We start from the raw sequence: 19885 nt of genomic DNA, 5'->3' as shown, positions 1-19885 counted from the left end.
ATTGGACTGATGCAGGGGGTGAAATGGTCATTAGTCAAGGCATCAACCTGTGGATCCGATTCTGCTTTTGCTCATGTCAGTGTTAATTCCTTCTAGAAGTGTTTGCTCTTTGCACAGACAGATGGGGAATGGAGTTTCAGGGCAGGATAAGTTTCAGGAAGTGCAGGTTTTTTTCACCACCAGGTCTGTATGACTTCAGTTGAATAGAGCTTTGCTCAGTGCTTGTGAGAGGTCGATGGTAAAATAGAGCTAAAAGAGTAGCCCAGTATCCAGACAGCTGAGAGAAGGCAGTGAGTCCCAGTGTCACTGTACCTTCTCAGTCTCCAGCTCTCTATTGCTCTGAATCAAAATAGCTCCCAGAATGAAGGGATACCGATCTTCAAAAGCAAAGTGAGATGCAGCCAGCCCTTGTCAGCCCTGAAAGCAGGCAGCCACAGAGCGTTCTCAGCAATGGGCTGGCAGAGTGCATTGCAGTTATGGGAAGGCGAAAGGGAGCTGGAGCCAAGGCTTGGTTCTGAAGCTTGGATTCCTGATAGCCTCCTATGGTGCAGTGTTATTGTACTCCTGGTTAATTATCTTGGATTACTTCTGCTCAGAGCCTGCTTCCAGAAGCTGGTAAATCATATGGTTTCTGGTAAGCTCTTACTCTGCCTGCATCCACTGGTTATTACCTTTGTGCTTAATATAATAAGCAATGATTAGGATTCCAGATGGAATTGGCTTTGGAGGCTTCAGGAGCTGTCTGTTAGTGCCAGAGACCCACCATGTACTGGAAGAATTTTAAAAATATTAGACCTGTTCTTTTATTTTTCTCCCTTCTTATGTGAATTTCACCTCCAGCAGCAACCTTGTTCAGCCTGCTGTCACCACTCTGACCTGTTTCCTCAGAGAACTGCCAAGTTTATTAGAGCAGTGACCTCCTTTGGCTCTGGGGGAGACATTGTACTTTAAATTCCCTAGCTCTGCTCCCTTTACACTCAACTCTACCTACTCCTCTTCCTTCCTTCATGTCTTCCCACCCTAGCAAAGTCCAGGTGCTGTACGGAGGGACGGATTTGTTTGACTATGAAGTGAGGAGGACTTTCAACAATGACATGTTGTTGGCCTTCATCAGCAGTAGCTGCATAGCTGTCTTGGTCTACATCCTTACCTCCTGCTCAGGTAGGCTGTAGTCACGACTGCCCTTTTCTCACACAAATCCAAATGTGCCGTGACTCCCTGTGTCTGTGCAAGCCTCGGGAGAGGCTCTGATGCCCTAACACCAGCCTGGCTTTGTGGCACAGCAGCATGCAGAAGGTCATGCAAGTCTGATTCTCCAGAGCAGAGATTTGTGGGCAGGGTAGAGGGAAGGCTCACAGGAGAACAGGAATAAGATGCAGATTCCCATCTTACTAATGCTGGTGTAAAGCTGATGTAATTTCACGGACGGGCCTCACGGGGAGGAGTCTGCAAGCGGTACTCTTGCAGCCCTGAGCTATTCTGTCACCAACACACTCCTGGGAACCAGTAGCCCAACAAGGCAGATGCAAGGTGTCTGTTCTCCCAGGGGGCAGCCAGCGGTACTACTTTTTCTGTGTTCTTTTCTTCCTATAGTGTTCCTGTCATTCTTTGGCATTGCCAGTATTGGACTAAGCTGCCTGGTGGCTCTGTTCCTGTACCATGTCGTATTTGGGATCCAGTACCTGGGTATACTCAATGGTGTGGCTGCCTTTGTCATTGTGGGGATTGGTAAGCACATCCTTGCTCAAAACCTACCTGTGTTGCCTTGCCATAACTCCTACCTGCAGGAGAGAGAAAGGTGATGGTGGCAAATGCGGACTGAATTTCCCTCCATTACCTGTAAGTGAAATATTTGCAGGTCAGATGTTGAAGGGAAATTAGATTTTTAGCACGTGTCCCTACTGTGAGCAAAGTATCAAAATCTCCCCCCTCTTTTTACAGGGGTTGATGATGTCTTTGTTTTCATCAACACCTACCGCCAAGCCACCCACCTCAAGGACCTGCGACTGCGCATGATCCACACTATCCAGACAGCAGGGAAGGCCACCTTCTTCACTTCCCTGACCACAGCTGCAGCATATGCTGCCAACATCTTCTCTCAGGTACACTGCGGCTTTGGGATTTGGGGCTTTCTGTTTCTGCCAGAGAGCCTAATAGATAGGGAAGCTGCCAGCACCATCTTTCTGTCCTCTTCTCCAGCACAGGGGCATGCCGGACTTGCTTGCCCTAGAGGGCTGTCCCTTACCTGCTCTAAGGCAGTGGACACTCTCCCTGTATCAGCATCCAAGGCAATATTTCCTATGCCACTGATCAAACAGGATCCTTTGGCTGTCAGGCTCTGGCCCAGCTCTTTACTTTGTTTGCTGACTACCATGACTGAGGTCAGCGTGTGCTATTCTCAGCTTCCTCTGGATATCCTTCTAGCCTGGTGTCTCTCCAGATCTCCTGCCCCAGTCGATCCCAACTCCATGTTCTCTCTCTTCATGTAGATCCCAGCCGTGCATGACTTTGGACTCTTCATGTCGCTGATTGTGTCCTGCTGCTGGGTAGCTGTGCTCTTCACAATGCCAGCTGCTCTTGGAATATGGACCCTTTATGTGTCCCCACTAGAGAGCTCCTGTCAAACCAGGTGAGCCTGGAGCCTCCTTGTGTGGGTGGGAAGTTGTTGTGGAACTCACAGGCAAGGCAGTGTGCAAATCCCTGCCCTATCCTCTCAGTTATCCTCATCCCCTTAGGCAGCTTGGCTTTGCCATTCCCTGTTAGTCTCCAACAGAAGCAAACTTTAACTTCTGCCATTCCAGAGTGGAGAAAAATGGAAGGGCCAGGTCCCAGTCTCATTCCCCCGGTGTACACACAGGTGCCTCCCAGGAGCCAGACTGCAATGCCAGTCATACCTCTTCATTGAATCCCATGGAGTATTGGAGCCATTTGAGTCGTCAGAGCACTTACTGCACAGCTAAATCCTCTAGCTGTGGAGACACAAGCACTGCAAGGCAGACAGATCAACATTGCTTCTGCCTGTGAGCACAAGCAGGGCATGCAGATTTGTATTTGAAAGTCAGCACATTTCCCCTTCCCCTGCTCTTTAGCAGTGCAGATGACCTGGCCTGATTTAATTCATTAGCAGGGAGATGAACTGCTGAAACTCCTGTCACTCAGAGCCCAGTGTTCCTTGCTCAGCCCTGCTCTGTGTATACAGCCTAGCCTGCTACTGCTTTGCCATAGCTGCTCAGCCCCTGACCTCTCAGCACTTAGCAATGGAAATTGCTCATGGCAGTGCCTGTTTTCTTTCCAAGTAATTGGAACAGGCTGTTGCTGCTCTCCTTGTCACTGAAGGAGCCCACCGGTAACTTTTTGCAGGGTATGTGGCTTAAAACTCATGCTTTTGTCTCCTTCCGTGCTCCAATCCAGCTGTAGTCAGAAGTGCACCAAAAAGAGTGCCTTGCACCTGGCTGAAGATCTCTTCATTGCCTCGGAGGCCACCTCCAGAGCAGGCAGAGAGACGCTTCCCTATCTTGATGATGACATCCCACTGCTCAGTGTGGAGGAGGAGCCTGGTATGTGCCTGCTGTGTCGTGCCTTCAGGGGGACCACACTGCCCTGTTCATCCTGCAGTTCCTCCTGTCCCTGCCGCTGGTCCGTGCCTCAGTTTCCCTTCTTTTAAGCTGGAGATGGTGCTGACACAGGAGGTTGTAGGAGTCTGAACTCACTAATGGTTGTAAGTTGCTTTGAGATCTTCAGTGGGTGTCGATACATGCTTTCTAACTGCTTTGCTAGTCCTCTTGGGTCTAACGTGGATTATAGTTTCTGGCTGGAATCACTGATTGTGACATGGATGGAGCCATGACACTTCTAACCTATAGCACCAGGACAGCTCACCTTTGAGTAAGAGTTTTCCCCTCTTCCCTGCCATACGGAGCACTGCATTTGGGAAGCAGGTGAGAGAACACTTAGTTATTCTCCAGCACCACCTCCTCAGATCATCTCCTCCATCGTGTCAAGAAGAGGGCAGTGACTTGCCTGAGACCACATAAGCAATCTAGAAAAAGAGCCCAGAAATTTCCTAGCTGTTGTTAGCAGCAGATAATCCTTATAGACCTGATTGAAGATAAGGGTGCTTACAGGGTCATGCTCTGTTGTACTTGGCTTTTTAAAACATGCTGGGATCTCTTCCTTTTAAAACCCCCAATGGAAGTGGTCTGGGCAGAGAGTAGTTTTCAGGCCTAACAGCAAACTGGAACTGGAGGCAAATGGATCAATGGTTGAGAGTCCACCAGTCCCACAGCAGTGTGCAGACCCCCACCCTGCAGAGGAGGCTCTGAGCTGCCTTTGATAGGCAGACAACTAAGCTTTAGCACTGTGCAGCAAGAGCTGTCTCCTTAGTATGCCAGAGCCACATGCAATGGTAATGTAGGGAAATAACTCCTTCCCTTGAGCAGAGTAAACATTAGGATGCTTTTCTCTAGGGGCCCCTGGGCATCAGGTAACTTGTGAAGAAGCAAAGCAGCTTGTTCCAGTTGGTGACAAAGCATGGTCTGTGGGTCAGATGTACAGCATGCCAGGCACACTTTGACCCCACGACAGCAAATCTCTGCTTCTCATCCATAGAGAAGAGGGCAGTTCCCTAGGCATCCCTGAGCTGGAGCAAAGAGATCAGATAGGAGTCAGGCTGCAGTCAGGAAGAGGTCAGAGGCGTGCAATTAGCTGTAAGACATACTTAGTGGGACAGAGACAAATTTTGCTTGGCCCCAGAAGCATGCAGTGTCCCTGTGACCTTATGGACAATGTTAGTGGGGTCTGGCAGAGGAGGAATAGCCTGAAGCATAGGCTTTGGACTGAGCTATGGATTTAGAAGTGTAGCTGTCACATGGCAGTGACTTGACAAAGATGTTTCCTATGACATCCTGGGAAGCCACTGCCTCTGCCTGGGTCTTATTCCATCTCTTTAGCTTGAGTGAGTTGTACAGCACCTTGCAGAAGATTTTGTAAAGGAGAGCAGAAAGCTATGAGAGACATTCATGACACTGAGCACTGAGACTGCCTTTGATTTCTCTTTCGTTCTAGGCTCCCTGGAAATGGGGGATGTCCCCTTGGTATCTGTGATGCCAGAAAATCTGCAGCTCCCTGTAGAGAAGAGTAACCGGGGTCAACTGATAACTCATCTGCAGGAACTGCTGGAACACTGGGTGCTGTGGTCTGCAGTGAAGAGCAGATGGGTGATTGTGGGTAAGGAAGGAGGGGGGTATTCCATCTGCATGGATTTTAGAGGGTTTGATAGCATCTCAGTTGGTCCCCAAGCCTTGATTATTAGTGACAAGAGGTTGAGAAAAGGGACATAGTAGCTGGCTTCTAACTCAGTGGAAGAGTGTCCCCAGAACAGTCACTAAGGGAACTGCATGAGGAACTCAGACTTTTCCATCTCTCTCCTTTCACTCAGATCTGAAATGGCAAGTCCTCATGGGGTTTTCCAGGCATGGGGCTCATTACAAGAAAGTCCAGCTGTTATTGTGCTTTAGAGGCTGTTCCTTTTTCCTGTTGAAAATACCACCTTTCTGCCACACCCCTGCTGTCTGAGTACGTCCTAAGTGCAAGATGCACGTAGGATCCCACACACTTATCTGGGCTTCTCCTTGCAGGGCTCTTTCTCCTTGTTTTGCTCCTGTCCATATTCTTTGCTAGCCGCCTCCATCCAGCTAGCCGTGCTCCAGTCTTGTTCCGGCCAGACACTAACATCCAGGTGCTGCTAGACCTGAAATACAACCTGAGTGCTGAAGGCATCTCCTGTATTACCTGCTCAGGTGAGAGTGCTGGTCCCCAGACCACGGTGGGTGCAGCCTGGCCTAAGCCCTGAGCTGGAGGCCTACATTGTTCAAATATCTCATTGGACATTGGATGGACCCTGTTGAAGGGAGGCGCATATTGGGAGTGGGGTGGTTTAGTTGCCTGTAGGAGTGGAGAATTTTGAAAATTATTTCCTGCTTTAGCCAGGAACTGCCAGAGTATTTCTGCTGGAGCAATTCCTTTATAGTCCATGAAAACTGACAACTTTTACTCATAAGTGATGGCAGTGACAAGCTGGGGGTCTGTGGCTCTTGTGTTCCCTGCTTAGGGTTTGGTGTTCAGTAGCAGAGTCTGTGGTGTGTGCAGGGCTGGCAGGTCTCTTGTCATGCCATTTGCTCTTTCCTCCCTGACTAACCTTGTGGGACAGGTTTGTTTCAGGAAAAGCCCCACAGTTTGCAGAACAACATCCGAACCTCCTTGGAAAAAAAGAAGAGGGGCTCAGGGTCACCTTGGGGAAGCAAAGGGAGCATAAGTGATACAGGGCAGCAAGGTAAGTAGGGCATGATGACTGACTACATTTGTATCCAGGGCCCAAGGATCCACTCAGGTGAAAACTAAATCATATGATCTATAAATAGCTGATGGGGAATAATTCTCTTCAGACCCTGTCCGGCCGAGCCCTAGCTCGGTTCTGGATGTAAGGGGCATCATTACAATCCCCCTTTCCTGAATGCCTGCTGTTCTCTAGGACGTGGTCCTATAACCCAGGTGGCAGTACAGTCTAGTGACAGATCCCTCTGGTCTGAGTACTGGGCTAGGAGCTCAGAGCTTTTGCATCCCAGTCCTATGTCACAACCTTGTTGGCAGGCCATGAGGACAGTAAATTCAGCCTGCTTTGCAGGGGATTTTGAGGATAAAAGGGTTACTGGGCCAGGTCCCAAGATGACATGAATCAGTAAGCCATCAGGAATTACTGCAGCTCAAGATATATTTGTGAGTACCTTTGAAAGGTGTGCTGTGCTGCTAGAAGGCAAAGGCTGTGCCTGCTGCCCCAGAGGAGAGAGCAGACCAGAAGAACCCTCCTTTGCTGCTGCCCATATCTGTAGGGTTTGCTGACTGAGAAGTACCACTAGCCCTCATGGCCTCTGTTTTCTTCAGATCTCCAGGGGACTGTGTATATCTCCAAGTCCAGAAGCAAGGGAAGACCAGCCATCTACAGATTCTCACTGAATGCCAGTGTCCCTGCCCCCTGGCAGATGGTGTCACCGGGAGACGGGGAGGTGCCTTCATTCCAGGTGAGTCAGTCCAGGGATGTTGGACCCCTCTATCAAGAGTGCAGCACTCAACAGGTGAGCATAAGAGCCTCCTCCTGTCTCTCCACGGGGCCCTAAGTAGCTCAGGGTGAAATGTGCGGGGCATTGCAGTAAGGTAGCTAACATGGAGGGCATTGTGCCTGGCATCGTTAAAGATTATGCCTCGTAGTGCCGCAGCACTTACCTGTTGCTGTTGCAATGTGACTGTCAGCAATGGGAACAGAAGTGTGGGTGTCTGGAGATCAGATGAGGCCTGGCATCATCAGCTGAGCTCATTCTAGTAGAAACTGCTGCTGAGACAACTGGATTCCCACTGCTTCCTTCTGTACATCCACAGACACAGGCAAGCGGGCAACACTGCTTGTGTATAGGCCATATTGGGCACACACACCCCCAGGAGGACTCGCTTTCAGATGTCCCTCACCCTGGACAGAGCAGCCACCATTCAGCCTAGGCCACAGAGAATGGGGGTGGCAAGGGGCCCCATGACACACTGGCCAGCCCTGGGAAGGAGACAGGTTGGGGGCTGGCTGGGTTTATGCCTGCAGTACTCGTTCTGTGTGGCTGTGCCAGTGCTCAGGGAGGAGGGGAGTGTGTGATGCTAATGTGCAACAGGCTGCAACCCTGTGGAGTTAAGTGTCTGTTTTCATTAATCCATTGCTTAGGTGTATAGAGTGCCTTTCGGTAACTTCACCAGGAAGCTGACAGCTTGTGTGTCCACAGTAGGGCTGCTTAAGCAGACGAGCCCCAGGAAGTGGATGATGACCACCTTGTCCTGTGACACCAAGAGAGGCTGGAAGTTCGACTTCAGTTTCTACGTGGCCGCCAAGGAGCAACAGCGAACACGGTAACCTTCCAAAACCCACTTAGGGCCAGGCAGCAAAAACAGCACAACTGAGTGGCTGATAGGGGATGCCTAATGTCCAGTGCCAGTCCTGCCCTCAGCTGATGACATCCATGGCCCTAGGACTTTCTTTGCTGCAAATGTGCCCCATCTTTGCAAAGTTATTCTGCAGGCCCATAGCGTCACTAACATGCTAAAGGCTTGACAGGTGCAGGACTGTGACTGGTTGCTTCTTTGGGTGTCAAAAAGACAGTGCCGATCTTGGTCTTGCCCTTACCCACCTGAACTCTTGGACTGAGCAGGCAGCACAGAATATGCAATGGCTAGGGAACCAGATCTGGAGTTGCCCACCTTTTTCTTCTGTCCCTGAGAACATCTGTTTCCATGTAATGCTTTGGACACTTCATCTTTACTACCTCTGGTCCCCCATAACGAACTTTCTTTGCTGCACAGGAAACTGTATTTTGCCCAGTCGCATAAGCCCCCTTACCATGGCCGAGTGTGTGTAGCACCTCCTGGCTGTCTTCTCAGCTCTAGCCCAGATGGACCCACCAAAGGCATCCTCTATGTTCCCAGTGAGAAAGGTAAGCTGATGAGGACCTGTTCAGCCATGTCTGACTGTCAGATCCAGAGAGCCAGACCCTTTTTTGCTGCCTTCTGATGTAACCAACCTTTCTTCTGTATTTGACAGCAGCACCCAAAGCAAAGCTGTCAGCCACTTCTGGATTTAATCCTTGCATGAACACGGGCTGTGGGAAGCCAGCAGTGCGGCCACTGGTAGACACAGGAGCCATGGTGTTTGTAGTGTTTGGTATCAGAGGTGTTAATCGCACAAGACGCCCGGACAACCACGTCATCGGAGACATGGTACACACATTCTGGCATGCTGGACAGGCATGCTCGGGGCTGATGAGTGAAGGACGGTCTCCCTGGATGGTGTTTAATTAATCCCCACAGCCCAGGCAGTGTGTTCCAGCAGTCTAGACAGATGGAATAGCAGAGATGGTAGCATTGTGATGAGCTAAAAGTACATTTCTGTTCTAGCAAATTCACAAATAATGGAGATTAGGAAGCCCTTATTGAAATCACTTCAGACTTTTCAGAAAATCCCTTTCTGAATGCAGTATCTAACCTTCTAATTTTGAGTCTAAATCTGGCTTTCCTGAGGATTTTAGAAGCAAACCCATCTTGAGCTGAGTATGAAAATCTCACTACAAATTCAAGATCCAGGGAACTGATATTTTTCTATAATTTTTGTCTTGTTATGAGATATTAACATGAAAAAATACAAATCAGTTACTCTGGGGAAAGGTTACTAAATGTGACTTTTCCAGGAACAGCTTCTCTCCCAGATCTGATACCTTGACACGTTCACAGCCTTTCTCCAGAAAAAATATGCTTAGCTCTGGTTACTTAGCAAATGCACTTCAGTTTTCTCCTGTTCTTCCTGCCTTATGATTTGGGGGCACTGTGCAGAATCGGCTTTTGCCTGTTTCCTCTGGAGGGGGCAGTGTGAAATGCAGGCAGTGGAGTGTGCAGAAAACTGGAGTTCCGTGCTGGGGGCTGCTAGGCCTTTAGAGCTGCTCCTTAGGCAGACCCTAATGGTGTTGGGCATGGTATGGTGGCTATTCATTTATTAGTGCTTCTGTCATACTGCCTGCCTTCCCCTGCCCCCCCCCCCCTTTTTTTTTTTTTTTTTTTTTTTTTGGAAGTGAGTGGGGAGCAGGCAGCATGTAGTTTCTTCTTGGGTTATCTGGTGAGGCAAAGATGTCTGCTGGGTTCTTCCACTGTATAAGGTCTGTATAAGCTAGTCCCAGGCTGTGTAGCCAGGAGAGGACTCGGCTTCTGCCGCCCTGTGCCAGTTGCTGTGTGTATGCCTCACGTGTGGTGCTCTTATTGTTGTGTCTCCTTGTGAAAGGGCAGCGTTATCTATGATGACAGCTTCGACCTCTTCAAAGAGATTGGCAACCTGTGCCGCCTCTGCAAAGCCATAGCCAGCAACACCGAGCTAGTGAAGCCAGGAGGGGCTCAGTGCCTGCCCTCTGGTAGGTAGGACTAACACCAGCCACAGACTCCTTGGGGGGATTCTGGGTCCCTGGGTGGAGACTGGTTCTCACCCGCCAGTCTGAAGAGTGTGGCTGATAAGGGCTTTCAAACTTTCAGATCCCAGCTTGATGAAGCAGGGATAGGAAAAGGAGGTACCAGTCAATGATAAATACAGGCAGTGCAGGGAGGAGAGGTGTTTCTCAGCAGTCAGCTCTCCTGATCTGGCTGCAGCACAGCTCTGCCTGTTTGTACCTGGCTTAAGTCACAGCTCCCATCTCCATGGGCCATTCACCTCATGCTTCTGTGTGTTGTGCCAACCATTTGGGGGATGAGAAATACACAGCAAGTGGGACAGGAACATCAGACTCCTATTCTGCAGCTCTGTTTGCAGCAGTGTTTGTTTGAGCTGGGGTCCTCAACAGCAAACCAGAAAGGGTGGCTGCTTCTTGCTGCCCTTTTCTTCCCAAGGCAGCTTTACCCTTCTAGAACATGCCCCTCATCGTGCTTTCTGGGAGGTGAGAAAGAGAAATGGTGTCTTTAACTCCGAAGACACTGGGAATATTCTTTGGGATTTAATCCAGTGAAGATAAGAACAGAATTGTATCTGTTCTTTCCAGTCATGGGTATTGCTTGTGATACACTTAACAATCTTTTGGACAAGTAAATATCTTCTTAGCTCCTGAATAACGAGCAAATCACACCTGATCTCCTTGTGATGAGGCTACTCACTGCCCCTGTGGCTTCACATACCCAACCAGTGACTCTCTCTTGCAACTTCAGAAGTCACAAGGTTGTGGAGTTGAGTCTAGGAAGTGTACATTGGCTTCAGGCCAAAAGACAGTGTCTCGTACCTGGAGAAAATCCCTTCGAGGCCAGGCAGACAGCTCCTCAGCACTTTCTGTTCATACTGCTTCCTGACAGCTGGGGACAAACAGGGTTGGTAGTGCCCTGTCCAGTGCTGATGGCACAGAGTGCCCTTTCAAGCCAGCAACAGCTGACGGCTCTGGTGCCGAGACCTCAAGGGCTTTGGCAAGTTAGAGTTGCAAGGGGAAGCAGCTGCTGACAAATGGGGCCTGCAACTTTCTCTTGTTTTTTTTTTCCCACCTTGCTCCAACATGTTTCCTTTTCCTGTCCTGTTCTTCATCCCCTGCTCTTTCTTTCTTTCCAGGTTACAGCATCTCCTCCTTTCTGCAGATGTTGCATCCTGAGTGCAAGAACATCCCTGAGCCAAACCTGCTGCCCGGACAGCTCTCTCATGGGGCAGTGGGGGTGAAGGATGGGAAGGTGCAGTGGATCTCCATGGCATTTGAATCGGTGAGCACATGGCATCACCATCTATCCTTGTGATAGCTTCTTCTTGTAAATTCTGGGGGGTTAGCTCTGCTTTTTCTGCACTGGCCACTTCCATTTGCAGCCATAATTTAGTGTTTGCTAGTGTTTGTGCATTGTTGCAGACAGATGCCTGCACTCACAAGTTACTAGAAGTGGCTGCTTATGCCACAATTAGCTCATACTGTGAGAGCTCAGGCAAAGAGCTGGTGGCAGATTTGCCCATATGCCACTGCCAGTTCTGCCTGGTGCTGCAGCTCCAGCTGGCTGCTTCTACCTCTTCCCTTGCCATGCATACCCTGCCCCAAAGAGCAGGACACAAGAATAACATGTTCATCTTCTTACAGACAACCTACAAAGGGAAATCTTCCTTCCAGACATATGCTGACTACCTGAAATGGGAGACATTCCTGCAGCAGCAACTCCAGCTCTTCCCAGAGGGCTCTGCTCTCCGGCACGGTTTCCAGACCTGTGAGCACTGGAAGCAGATCTTCATGGAGATTATAGGCAAGTGACTACCATGTTTCCCTCCCTGAGGAGCCCATGCTGTCTGACACATCTTCACAGCACGCTCTGTCCCATTTGATGGGCACGTGTTACATCTTCAGTCCCTTACCATTGCTGTGAGAACTCCTAAAGCTTGTTTCTGCCCCACGCAGCATATACTGTCAAAATCCTAGGCAGACCCCAGGGAAATAGAGAAGGGAAGGGACTCTGCCCTGCTGATGTGAGAGGCAAGAAGTTGATCATCCACTCTCCACTTTCATCCTCCCCTTCCAATCTCCCTGCAGTGCGTCCCTGCCTGCCTTGTGGCCAACAGGGACAGGGTGCCTTTCTCATCCAAGCTGTTGCCTTCCAGGAGTCAAATTAGCTGGCCCTTTTTCTTCCAGGAGTGCAGAGTGCCCTGTACGGTCTCGTCCTCTCGCTGGTTATTTGTGTGGCTGCAGTGGCGGTGTTTACCACTCACATCCTCCTCCTGCTGCCAGTGCTGCTCAGCATTTTAGGTAAAAACACCAATTCCAATATGTCAGGCCTTCCCTTTGTCTGAAATTGGTGGGTTGTGGCACTGCTGAGTCTCTGGTGATTTGAACTGAATTGCTCTTACTCTGTGTAAATCCTTCTGGCTCTCCAGGAGCCAGTCCTGATAATACGTAGGTGAATGGGAGAAACTCTTAACAAATGCATGGGAACCTCATTGGGAAAATAGATTTGTGTGTCTAATTCCCAGTGTGTTTTATCTACACAATCCCTTCTATTTGTTTAAATAAGGGTTTTAGCTACACAAATGCCATCCCTGCCTGTTATGTATAATAATGTGATTAAGTCCCACATGCTCTGAATAACAATTGCGCTACTTCCCAAGGATCTGCACCATGGCTGCTGTTTCTAAGCAGTGGGAGATTTTAAAAGCTGAATATTTTAGCAGTTTTGTTAGTATTTGAAGTAAATTTGTAAATAGTTCCCTCTCCCTGGCTGGTGATTTGACGATATTGTGGTCTAAGTGTGTTGCTAAACTTCTCAGTTGAAAAATCAAATCTATCATTTTAAGACCACTTAGTCTCCCACACATGACTCACAAACAAACATCACTCTTGCCTTTGAGAAAAACTTGTGCATGTGCTCAGCGTCTGTGTAACTCCAGCAAGCAAAACAAAGGGCCCTCTTTCCTGGGTTTGGATTCATTTAGCAAGCATTAGTCTAGACTGGCATCAGTCTGTCAGTTTGCTTAATATTTAACTAGGTGCTTCACTATCCCCAGCAGGTCTGATTACCTTGTTGAATGGTCCCTATGGAAAGGGAAGGTGAGGGAAGTGTTTGCCTCTGTGGGCAGGAGGGAGTGTGTACAAGATTCAGACTGGCTAGCATGCAGACCTGTAGCAGTATGATCCCAAACTCCCCAGTGATTGACTTGTATCAGTAGGCCTGGGCAGCAGTCCTAGAGTCCTTTATATTTGCCTAACATGACCTTCTTCACACAGGGGTGGTCTGCTTGGTGGTGACAATCATGTACTGGTCTGGCTGGGAAATGGGAGCTGTGGAAGCCATTTCCCTCTCCATCCTCGTTGGCTCTTCTGTTGATTACTGCGTGCACTTGGTGGAGGGCTACCTGCTGGCGGGGGAAAACCTGCCACTACACCAGGCAGAGGTGAGCTCTTTTCTTCCTATAGCCTTGCATCTGTTCCTCTCATGCCCTTCATGCCACTTGGCTGTGATGCAGGACCTAAGGCATGATGGGCAAGGGGAGATGTGTCTTGCCACCCTCGCAGCATGCCTGGGATGCTTGCTGCTTGTCCAGCTGAATGGTCAGACTGATATGAGCATGTGTACCCAAGTACAGTAAACCCAGCTGAGGGTCCAACCCACATGGTTGTCTATTTCTTACTGGCCACAGCTGTGTGCAGAGCAACCCCTTTTTGTGTCCTAGTGAAGGCAGTCTTGAGCTGGAATGGCCCTACGCTCATTCTGTAACCTTTGCAAATTGCTTTGCTGTGCTGTGCTGGACCTCCAGGTCTTCTCTGGCCTTGTTAACATCTTTTGCCTCTTTGGGAAGATGGAGACCACAAAAGCTTGAGGATCTCTGATCCCACGTATAGTGTCTGCATGCAGTGCCTCTGTTGCGTAGGCCCAGCAGTCAGTCTGATGTGGCTGAAAGGAGGCACAAAATCCAGCAGACTTCGCCTCTAGTGGTTTTAACCTCATGGCTGTTTGCCCAGTGTGTTCAGAGACTGCATGAACTGTCCGATCTGCGCTCATGTAGCATCTTCGTCCTGGACCAGGACCCAATGAGCTAAGCCACTCTCTCAAAGGCTAAAATATTAGTGCAGCCCCATGTGCTTGTCCCCACTCCCCCTTAACACTGCTGTCCCTTCTGCCAGGACCCCACAGCGTGCCGCCAGTGGAGGACGATTGAAGCAGTCCGCCACGTGGGTGTGGCAATTGTCTCGAGCGCCGTCACCACAGTGATTGCCACCGTCCCGCTCTTCTTCTGCATCATTGCCCCTTTTGCTAAGTTTGGGAAGATTGTGGCCCTCAACACAGGAGTCTCCATCCTGTACACATTAACTGTGAGCACAGCCCTGCTGAGCATCATGGGGCCTGGCACCTTCATCCGCAGCAGGACTTCCTGCCTCAAGGCTGTGGTGGGGGTGCTTCTTGCTGGCCTGCTGGGTCTATGCATCTGCCTTGCCCTGCTGAAGAGTGGATTTAAGATCCCTCTCCCTAATGGGACAGCCCTGTAAACCCTATCCCAAGAGCCACATGCTCTGTCCTCTTGCTCCCTTTCTTTTTTTCTTTTTTTTAAAGGATATTTTTTGTAAGAAAAAAAAAGAGGAAAAAAAGCCCCTTTTTCCAGAATTTTTTCAACTCCAGATGCACTTTATTTTCTAATGGGTTTTGCTCTAAACTTGTATTTATTTTGGGTAGTGGTGGATGGATGATGGACAGTGAGGGCTGCCCAGGGAATACCTCAGGCTGTGAGTAGGAGGGGAGGAGGGCTCCTTCTCTCAATTTTCTTTCTGCTTTTACTTCCTTTTTTCTTTTTCTTTTTCCTTTTTTTTTTTTTTTTTTTTTTTTTTAACTGAACAGAGCTTTCTGGAACCGCAAAGCTAAAAGAGGAGAAGGTGGGAAGGCCATCTGATCCCTTTCAAAACCCTTCCCTCTGCCCCTCCCCTCCCCTTGGCCAAGGTCAGCATTGCAACGATGACTCTTGAGGTGATGTCCTACCCCCACGCCAAGCCTGTGCCTCATTACCTGAGCCTTCAAAAACAGCAGTGAGCTGTTGGACAGGCATGGGAAACAGCGTTTTCTGGAACCCTTTGCCCTGTACCCAAGCTAGACCAGCAGTGAACTTGCTGCACAAGAGCTGTTACGGGTGTCATTGTGGGATCCAAACTAGACATGCTGGGTGGCACCACCTGCAGTGACCTGCTTTCGTCATTTGTGGAGGGCATCAGAACGCATGGCTTTCCCCTGCTTTCTGAAGGAACAGCGCACCTTTTGCTGGGATCACTTGGGTCTGTGAACAGCCATCAGGAATGCAAGCGGTGCCCTCAGCGACCTGCCCTGCTCTCCCTCATCTCAGTAGTGAGGCAAAGGTAGTATTGATACCCAGTCCTACCTCCTGCTCAGTGTGTGACCTCACCAGTCATTGACTCTGCTCTTCATGGTGGAAAGAAAACAGCCTTGAGGGCCCTGCAGAGCCTTTTGGTCATAGCAGTCAGCTCTTAGCCTGAGGACAAGCTAACCACTGGGGCCAGGTAGAGCCCATACCTGGTGGCACGCATGGATAAACAGTGGTGCATCCTCTGTAGCACCTTAGAGACACCCTCAGTTGTGGAGACGTGAGGGCAGCGGAGCTTCAGCCTGCGGCTGCTGCCCGCTCAGAGCAGATGGCTTATATTAAAGTAAAATGAAATCGCAAACTGGTGCCATTAACAAGTACATTTTAAGCATCACTGATTCTATCATACTTTTAAAATTGAAATAGCTAAGTGTGTGCATTGATATGCAGCACATCTGGTCCTCAGCAGAAGGGGAGGGGTCGTGCCCCCTGGGAGATGCATTAAATGTTATTTACAGGGATGCCAATAGAGAGGGGTGGCCGGAAAGCAGCCTGCCTCTGTTTGTTTGCAGATACCATGTCCCTGGTGGCTTTGTGTTCTCCGTCTGGATTGACCCCCTTTTTAAGATGGAAATTCCAGGAAGCACATCCCCATTGCCAGCCAAGTTCTGGACACTGTGCTGCTGAGACAGACCAGCAGCTGCTTCTGCCTGGCTCAGTGTATCCCTGCTCTGATCCCTGCCAGTCTTACACCTTCACATCATGTCATCCCTGTGAAATCGGATCAAATGTTTGTTCCTAAACTAGGTTCCCCAAGGCGTCAGCTGGAGAGAGGAGTGCCAGGACAGGACTCATGTTGATGCCAGGGGCAATCCAGAGCAGTCCTGCTGCAGGCAGTGAGGGTGGTGAGAGCCTGAGCAGACCTGGTTTCTTCCTTGTCATCCTATGGTGCAACCTAGTTACCTCTTTCTGCAAACTGTTAAATGTTCCTTGCACCTATCTCTGATCTGCACCAGTCCCTTCATAATGAACCCTGTGCCCAGGAATAAATGGTTCTGGAAAGGATTTTTTACTATCCTTAAGCTGTGCTGCTTTGATGACTGCTGTGCACAGTTCAGCCCCAACATTGATCTGTAAGCCATGCTTTTCCCTATGTCTGTTCTCCAAATTTAATTAGTAGTGGTGCCCTGAGCACTCCTAAGTGGCAGTGAGCATAGAGGGCAGTGTGCTGATGATGTACAGCCCCATGAGACCTGTGTGGGTGCTGCAGGGGAGAGCAAGGTAGCCCTAGTGCTGCTGCCATGGATGCTCTGGCTGGTGGCTTGACCTGAATTTAGCTAATGCTTCAAACTCTTTGGGCTGTTAAAGCTGATGGATATTTGCAAGGTCACCAGACAAGAGAATAAGGTGCTGAGACACCCTTAGAGGAAGTTCCTCCTTCTATGAGCATGAAGAAACCTTGAAAGGTCTTTAAGACAAGGCATAGATGTGCTTTGAATCCTGCCAAGTTTAAAGCTCATTTAAGCCCCTGGTGTCCTATGTTTGTGCTCACTATAAAGAGGCTCTGTAAGCCCCCCACCTCCAGAGTGATTCTGGACACACCATGCTGGGACCATTCATTCAGCCACTCTTGGAAGGCAAAGATTAATTTCAAAGTAGTGGAAAACCTTTTATGTCTCTTGGGTCTGATCTGGCAGCATCTGATCTGCAGACAAAAATAACAGATTTCTTGGCACCTGACAGGATTTCATCTGTTTTCTGGAGCAGGCAGGGGAAAGGACAAGTTATCATTTTTCCCTTCTCCTCTCTCGCCAGCCCAGGCTCGCTTAGTGCAGAAGGGCTGGCTGGCACTAGCTGGAGCAGGACTTCACCTTGCCCTTGTTTGTCCAGAAAGGAACAGAAGGTGGTACTTGGACAAAGGAGAGCAATGGCTAGAGTGATTCAGAAAGAAGAATGAGACTGAGATAGGTGCAGAGCTGTAGCAGATGATTCACAAAGGCATACTGAGGAAATTGTGCCCCTCCAGCAAGGAAACTGAGGCAAGGAGAGGAGAAGGAACTTACTCCAGATTATAGTAGGATGGCAGAAGAGCCAGGAGGTGATCCTAGGTGATGCTTTTGACTGCAAGGACTCGCTGGATGTTGGTAACCTGAAAACTTGATTAAACATAGTCATGACACTGGTCTTAAGATCTAACTAGACACTTGCCCTGTCACCATTTCACTCTGCACAGCTCTATGTTGAGGATGGCTGGTGCTTTCTCCATGTGCAGTGGAGTGAAAGAGGCTTAGAGATGGGGCCCAGCCTTCCCCAAAATGTTTGCAACACCCTGATCTCCCCAAGTGTCTGTGGAGACAATAAATCAGTAGCAGATGTGTACATCCATCTCCTTGTAGGCAGTGTCTTCCTTGGGATTGGAAAATATTCATAAAATTATAGAGGTAAGAAAACGGATGGGTTTATCTGAGCAAATGTGAAGGTGGGGCTGACAGCCCTGCTGGGAATCGGTGCTCTGAGGCAGATGCTCATAGCAATAAAAAGCAAGGCCTCACCTGTCTGGCACTGTTCCGGGAGCAGATGCTTGCCCTAAATTAATTCCTCCCACATCTCTACCTATCTTCTTTCTCTGATGACTCCTCTGTTTCCCAGACCATCTCTTGGGCCCTGTCGTCTTGCTGAGCAAGGTTCAGCCTTCTCTGTGGTAGCTGCTCGTGCCCAAGGTGCTCACAGAGTCTGGACTAAAAGTGGCTAGAGCTTGTCTCAGGGAGAATTTCTCAAGCAGAGGAAGCTAGGGAGTTAAAAAGCTTCATATGAAGCTGTCAGTTTTCATGTTTTTAAACAGTAGAGCACAGCAGACCAGCCTTACTTGGAAGAGAATGCTCTGATTTTCCATTTCAAAACAATTTTGCTGCAATTAAAAAGAAATGTACACAAGTTCCCAGTTACAGCACACTGCAATGGAATATTTTTGTTAACTGCCCACTCCTTTATTTCTAGTAAATCCTGTTTTGGGGGTTACATTCTGAAAAGTTGATGTTAATGTTTCAGGATGGGCCTCATCCTGAAACTGTGCAGTCTCCTACAAATTGGAGCGGGTGCTGTCCTCACCAGAAACTCTGTCCCTGCCAGCCCAGGGCACTTGCAGAAGAGCACTGCTCCCCAGTGTTGAAGCACTGTGATATATGCACAGAGCTGGTGTTGCTGCTCATTGCCTTCAGTGGAGCTGCTAAGTGAGTTCAAGGCTCCCCGTGGCTGTGGACACTCAGGGAGAGAGTCCCTGCTCGCAACAGCCCTGTCGAAACCAGCTTTGGAGCGAGGAGGAACAGAGTTGATGTGATTTGCGAAGATCAGTGTCAGAGGAAGGAATAGACCCAGGTCTCCTTGCTTGATTTGTTTCCTTATGTTGTGGTGCCTCTTGAGGTGCTGGGTTCACGCAGGGTCTGTAACAGGCAACTGGGGCATCAGGTTTGGACACTGACCTCGGCAATTCCAAAAGCTGCAGATACTGAAAGGGGATCAGTGGCTGAGTTGGGCTGTGTTTCTCAATCCCTGTTGGATCTGAAACTATGCCAGAGCAAAGGCAGCCTGAGAAATATCCCCAAGGAGAAGGACGCGTGGCATGCTTACAGAGTTACTGGGACCACTGATATGGTAGTCTGAATGCAGTGGTCTCTGGAGACCCCTGGCTTTGTCTCTGCTGGAGCGAACTGGGATGTTGCTTTATGTCACGGCATCTAATTCTTTTAGTTTGTCCTGCACTGAATTTTATTACCAGAGCAGCCTGCCCTCCTGGAAGGTTATAAAAGGCTTTTTATTTAACCCTCTGACATGTATAAATCCTCCCACACTGTCCACAAAGGAAGCTGTGCAGATTGATTTGCAGCCAGGCAGGACAAATTCTCAGTCTCTTGGTTACTTCTTCCGAAATCACTTCTCACCCTAGATAGCACACAAGCCATAGTTCGCAGGTTTTTCAAAGGCCTCTGCTAACTGCTCTGCCCTGGCTTAGTACCCACAGTCCTGGAGCTAAAAGTCTTTTCAGGCCTGTCTCCATCCTGAGGATGTAGTTGTTTGGTTGTTCGGCTTTCTCCCCTCCACTCCTCCTTTGGGCAGTTGCTGGAGGGGACAAGAGGGTGATGGCCAGGACCAGAGGCAGAGCAACAACCAGAAATGTAGAAAGGTTTGCAGGGGGAAGCAGAAGAGAACAAATGGCAGGGAGGATGGTTCAAAAGCCAAGGGGAGAAAGAGGTGTGAGCACCCCAAGGATGGAGGGAGGGAGGGCGCTGCCGTTTCACCACGTCGTGTGCAGACCTTAGAGTGTCGGTTCTCAGAGTGATGTAGCACAATTCCTGATGTAACGTACGCGTGTTACTTTTGTAAGTTGTCTCCTACCCTCACTATTTTCAGTGTTCCTTGATTTTTGGAGACTGTTGTAAATAAAAGATTTTGACATTCGCATGTTTGGAGCCCTCACTTGTCACCATGTCACTGTTGCATGGAAACATAGTGCTG

At 49.2% G+C, this 19885-nt stretch overlaps 1 protein-coding gene across 2 annotated transcripts in view; it reads left to right on the top strand.

Moving 5' to 3' along the window:
- PTCHD2 (patched domain containing 2) overlaps window positions 1-14592 on the top strand; it is a 30462-nt gene extending 15870 nt beyond the window's left edge. The window contains exons 4-21 of one of the 2 annotated variants that reach the window (XM_010577321.1): window positions 1025-1161; window positions 1594-1728; window positions 1942-2102; window positions 2490-2629; window positions 3412-3557; window positions 5065-5226; window positions 5637-5798; window positions 6209-6331; window positions 6940-7076; window positions 7760-7941; window positions 8392-8522; window positions 8633-8805; window positions 9857-9983; window positions 11153-11298; window positions 11661-11820; window positions 12204-12317; window positions 13293-13459; window positions 14190-14592. In XM_010577321.1, coding sequence (XP_010575623.1) covers window positions 1025-1161; window positions 1594-1728; window positions 1942-2102; window positions 2490-2629; window positions 3412-3557; window positions 5065-5226; window positions 5637-5798; window positions 6209-6331; window positions 6940-7076; window positions 7760-7941; window positions 8392-8522; window positions 8633-8805; window positions 9857-9983; window positions 11153-11298; window positions 11661-11820; window positions 12204-12317; window positions 13293-13459; window positions 14190-14552 — 2866 coding nt within the window. In that variant the 3' untranslated portion in view covers window positions 14553-14592. Of the gene's footprint in view, window positions 1-1024; window positions 1162-1593; window positions 1729-1941; window positions 2103-2489; window positions 2630-3411; window positions 3558-5064; window positions 5227-5636; window positions 5799-6208; window positions 6332-6939; window positions 7077-7759; window positions 7942-8391; window positions 8523-8629; window positions 8806-9856; window positions 9984-11152; window positions 11299-11660; window positions 11821-12203; window positions 12318-13292; window positions 13460-14189 lie in introns of both variants that reach the window. The other variant, XM_010577320.1, reaches the window with a different exon arrangement.
- The last annotated feature ends 5293 nt before the right edge of the window (window positions 14593-19885 follow it).

The sequence above is a fragment of the Haliaeetus leucocephalus genome, unplaced genomic scaffold (assembly GCF_000737465.1).
Source record: "Haliaeetus leucocephalus isolate CR32 unplaced genomic scaffold, Haliaeetus_leucocephalus-4.0 Scaffold556, whole genome shotgun sequence".
Taxonomy (NCBI): Eukaryota; Metazoa; Chordata; class Aves; order Accipitriformes; family Accipitridae; genus Haliaeetus; species Haliaeetus leucocephalus.
This window is presented reverse-complemented; position numbering and strand designations above follow the sequence as displayed.